The sequence below is a fragment of the Alosa sapidissima genome, chromosome 1 (assembly GCF_018492685.1).
Source record: "Alosa sapidissima isolate fAloSap1 chromosome 1, fAloSap1.pri, whole genome shotgun sequence".
Lineage (NCBI taxonomy): Eukaryota > Metazoa > Chordata > Actinopteri > Clupeiformes > Clupeidae > Alosa > Alosa sapidissima.
The window spans coordinates 22,761,340-22,766,339 of NC_055957.1; the positions used below are offsets into that span (position 1 = coordinate 22,761,340).

The following is a 5,000-nucleotide window of genomic DNA, read 5'->3' on the forward strand; positions in this document are numbered from 1 at the left end:
ATTTTGTCCTTTAAATCCAGGCAGGAAGTGAGGTCATAACTGTGCACCTCACCTCATTGGACTGGCGTATGCTGTGGAGCGGGATCCAGACCGTGCCCACCATGGTGTCCCAGATCAGCCCCTTATTCCACACCTCCACCGTCAGGCCCAGATCCAACCGGTTGATCTCACTACAGGGACGAGAGGGGGGGGGGGGGGGGTGCAGACCTATGAGACATTTCACCAACACTCATCACAAAGAGAGAGAGAGAGTGAGAGAGAGAGACAGAGAGAGGGGGAGGGACATAGAGAGAGAAAGAGAGGGACATCTATCTATCTATCTATTTATCTATCTATCTATCTATCTATCTATCTATCTATCTTTGAGGATGCGAACACAGCAGCAGGTGATGTTACAGTAACGCAGGAGGAGGAGGGGAAATGACTGACCACATGAAGGACAAAGGGAAAGGGGCTGATGGGATACTAAACCGATAGACAAACCGGTGTCCTCAGTGTCTCATACCCACTCCTCAGGTGACACCACACGACTTTGGCTCTGATGTTGCGCTACACATCCAAACACACCTCTCACATCTCAAACCCTGCAGTGTGCGCTAAATGCCTGGTGTGTGTGTGTGTGTGTGTGTGTGTGTGTGTGTGTGAGTGTGTTTGTGAGTGTGTGTGTCGGTGTGTTTGATTGCTAAGTGTCCCATGTGTGTGTGTTTGCTAAGTGCCTGGTGAGCTCCACACTGGCAGAGGGACAGACAGCTGGCAGATAGCTCCACCAGACAGCTGTGATGCTAATAGAATCCTGGAGCACCTGGGACTGTGTGTGTGTGTGTGTGTGTGTGTATGTGTGTGTGTGTGTGTGTGTGTGTGTGTGTGTGTGTGTGTGTGTTTATCATAAAGAGCTGACAAAACAGGATTTACCCCTTGAGCAGTGATTTAGAGAGAATGCAGTAGTTTAGGATGATGTTTAGTTGGGTTCATTGATGTGAGGTGTTCAGTGCACTTATTATCTGTTTGCTTACTCAGAAAGGGAACTATCTCTAAATGTTTACACCACATCCAATTATAATAAATAATACTGAAACTATCACCTCAGAACCATTGTGTTCTTCCTCAACCACCAGTCATCATTAGAGTCCATTAATGGAATGGTGAGCAATTCAAAGCTAACACAGCCATGGCTCTGTAATCTGAAAACAAGTGTGCTCCCCTGCACACATAACACCATTGCAGCCAAAGAGCAGCAGGTGGCGCTAGCGTGCACCCTCACACCCATGGAGCACAGAAGGGGGGGGGGGGTTATTTGTTTGGCCATAGAGTTCAAATATCACTAATATCTCTCTCTGCAGAATCTCTAAACCAACCTTCAACGGAGAGGTTAACGTGAACACATGACATGAGAACCCCCCCCTTCCTCTCCTCTCTTCATCTCCTCTCCTCCCCCTCTCTCAAACTCTTCCTCTCCTCTTTTTTTTTTTTTTTTTTTTTAAGTATATTTTTTTGGCCTTTTATGCCTTTAATTTACAGGACAGTAGAGAATGACAGGAAGTGGGAGAGAGAGTCGGGGTGGGATCTGGAAAGGACCACGGGGCGGGAGTCGAACCCGGGTCGCCGGCGTACGGTGCAGGTGCCCCAGCCAGCCGGCCCTTCCTCTCCTCTTTTCTCTTCTCTTCCTCTCCTCTCCTCTCTCTTCCTTTTCTCTCTTCCTCTCTTCCCCTATCTCTTCCTTTTCTCTCTTCCTCTCTTCCCCTATCTCCTCTCCTCCTCTTCTATCCTGGTCCTGGGATAGGAAAGTGCTGTCTCCACCATTCCAACTGCAACCTCTGTAGAGCCAATATGAGCAGTCTCTCTCTCTCTCTCTCTCTCTCTCTCTCTCTCTCTCTCTCTCTCTCTCTCTCTCTCTCTCTCTCTCTCTCTCTCTCTCACACACACACACACACACACACACACACACACACACACACACACACACACACACACACACACACACACACACACACTCTCTCTCTCTCTCTCTCTCTCTCACTCTCTCACTCTCTCACTCTGTGCTGCTCCTCTGGGAGACTTTTTGACAGAAGAATGAAGAATGCAGCACACACACACACACACAAAACACTCTGGTGTTGTAGCTCTCATTAGATCATTAGAAGACATTTTCAGACTGAAGAAAAAACAGCAGGATGTCTGCCTCTTTGTGTGTGTGCATGTGTGTGTGTGTGTGTGTGTGTGTGTGTGTGTGAACATCACACTGGATAGTTAGTGCTGCCTCTCCCTCTCTCAAACTCTCTCTATCTCTCTCCGCCAAGTGCAGCTATCATTATGACCGCCGCTAGCGAAGCTAGCGAAGCGGTCATATAATGATTGTCAAAGTTTTTTTTTTTTTTTTTTTTCCTGTCATCTACTTCCTGAATTTTTGGTCAATGATACCCGGGACACCGAAACACCGGTTCACATGAAATTTGGTGGGTATGTAGCCCCACTAGACTTTTACGGAAAAATTTCGTTTCGTCACTGGGGGCCACTTCCCCCCCCCCCCCGTGCTGGGCCCCCCGAACCGCAAAAAAAGCAGTTTTTCCTAAATAACTACCTGAACCGTGGCACTGAGGATGAAGAATCTTTTATGGTATGTTGGTCTCAAGGGCCCACATCAACCTGGCCCATAATCACTCATTTGTGATTTGCACCCCCCCCCCCCCCCGGTAAAAAATGAAAATGCAATATCATTCTGCTTTAATCACCCCTATCTTCAGTTAAGATGTTCAGAACTGCACCAAATTTTATGTGTATGATTGACCTGGCATTCTCTGAGGGTATGCCAAGTTTCGTAGAATTTCATCCATGGGGGGGTCTAAAAACATTTAGGTTATGTGTACATTTAGTGACTGTACACTCATTGGCCTGTAGATGGCGGTGCACACATATACACATGCACACACACACAGGTACGCACATACTATCGGTATTAGAACGGTATAACTCCCTGATGCATTTTTGCATTTAGAATAGCCAAAGCGTGGATATCTCAATCGGAAAATTAAACAATATCGGGCGCCTATGGACTAGCACTGACCTGCCCGCTATTTATTTTTTGATTTCTTAAAAGATTGAGCTTGGTCTCGTGAAAGCCAGACAAGCCATGGACCTCAGTTACACAATGCAAGGGAACATGAATCAGCCTATATTTGCACGAACAACAACGGACAACAGCTCTTCAACTTTGGCCCGTTAAAATGTGTATGAACAGTCTAGCGACGCATTTCATCAAGGCCCATTTGGACATGTCAGTTATTTGCACCACTGGTTAGATGTAAAACAGCATTTCATTTCAGACTACTGTTACTTAATTTGTGCATTGACAATAAAGTATCACATGAACTAAAGATGACTAAAATCTTATGCAGAAGAAGAAACATTCACAAAAAATCCATCTATCCAAAAAGCTGTTGAAAACGACATGGAACTGACAGAGATGTTTTTTGTTTATTAATAAATAAATAAATAAATAAATAAATAAATAAATAAAAATATAACATTATGCTGATACCTTTTGCTTTTCCCAAATACAATGTAGCCTACAGGTGTAAGTGACCTTTCATCAATCCAGTTGCAATGGATGAACTGTGATGAACTGTCCTACTTGTGATTGTTTAGAGATTTTAAAGGTTTTATAAAAATGCTACAACTTCTTTGGCTATTCTACAATCTATTCACCTTTTCAGCACCAGTAGGCTACTTTCTGTGGAGCCGCACACACACACACACACACACACAGGCATGCCAAACAAGCATACACAAAAGTTTCAAGAGTGGGGGATGGAGTAAAAGATGGAGACAAATTGATTAGTGGGATTTATTTTCGCGGAAAGGATGTACAGGACTGAGCGGCGGTCATATTTTGTACCGCTATGCGGTACATCTAGTTTTGCATGGATCTTGTCATGATCAGTGGAGAGTGGTTGAGTGTGTGTTTCATTGGTTGACAGACAACTTAGCTCTGGGTTTCAGGAGAAATGAGGTGTTGGGGGAGAGACTCTCCATTCCGACAACACTTTTTACAAAGTCAAGCCAAGTCCATTTCTCTCTTCACCTCTCTCTCTCTCTCTGAAGATGAGAGCGGCAGTTGTGTTTCTTGAGGTTCACTCTCTCTCTCTCTCTGTATATATATATATAGTTTATGGAGTGTTTTGTATTCAGGTGCATGCATAGGCAGGCACATGCATGTGTGTGTGTGTGTGTGTGTGTGTGTGTGTGTGTGTGTGTGTGTGTGTGTGTTGATGTGTGCACGCTCAGCTGATGTGAGTTAACTGCCACACACCACCCTCATAACCCACATACTGCCCTGTTCCATTCCATTTTCTCCTCCTGCTCCCTCTCTCTCTATCTCTCCCTCCCTCCCTCCCTCTATCTGCTCTTGTGTCCAGCCATCTATCTCACACCCTCTCTGTCCTCCTCTGTTATGGTTGTATATTCTATCCTCATGACCCACATACTGCCCTGTTCCATTCTAGTTTCTCCCTTTTCTTCCCTCTCTCTCTCTCTCTCTCTCTCTTTCCCTCCCTTTCTCTTCCCCCTTCTCTCTCTCTCTCTCCCACCCTCTCTCTGTCTCTCTCCTTCTCTCTCAATTTAGTTCAATTCAATAGGCTTTATTAGCATGAGCATTTAGTGAGAAATAGTGCTTCCATAGCATGAACACACAGTGCAGAAATACAGACATCTACCCCCCCCCCCCTCTCTCTCTGTCTGTCCCTCTCACTCTCCTTCCTCTCTCTCTATCTCTCCCTCCCTCCATCTCTCTCTCCCTTCTCTTTCCTCCCTCTCTCGCTCTCTCCCTCCCTCCATCTCTCTCTCCCTTCTCTTTCCTCCCTCTCTCGCTCTCTTCCTCCCCCCTCTCTCTCTCTGTCTGTCCCTCTCACTCTCCTTCCTCTCTCTCTATCTCTCCCTCCCTTCTCTCTCCTCCCTCTCTCGCTCTCTTCCTCCCTCCATCTCTCTGCCTTTTCTGCTGTTTCAAG

At 45.9% G+C, this 5,000-nt stretch overlaps 1 protein-coding gene across 1 annotated transcript in view; it reads right to left on the reverse strand.

The window, feature by feature from the left end:
* Positions 1–5,000, reverse strand: part of LOC121717993 (protein unc-13 homolog A-like) — an 81,915-nt gene that overhangs the window by 64,062 nt on the left and 12,853 nt on the right. Inside the window, exon 4 of the mRNA XM_042102720.1 lies at positions 53–170. Coding sequence (XP_041958654.1) covers positions 53–170 — 118 coding nt within the window. The remainder of the gene's footprint in view (positions 1–52; positions 171–5,000) is intronic.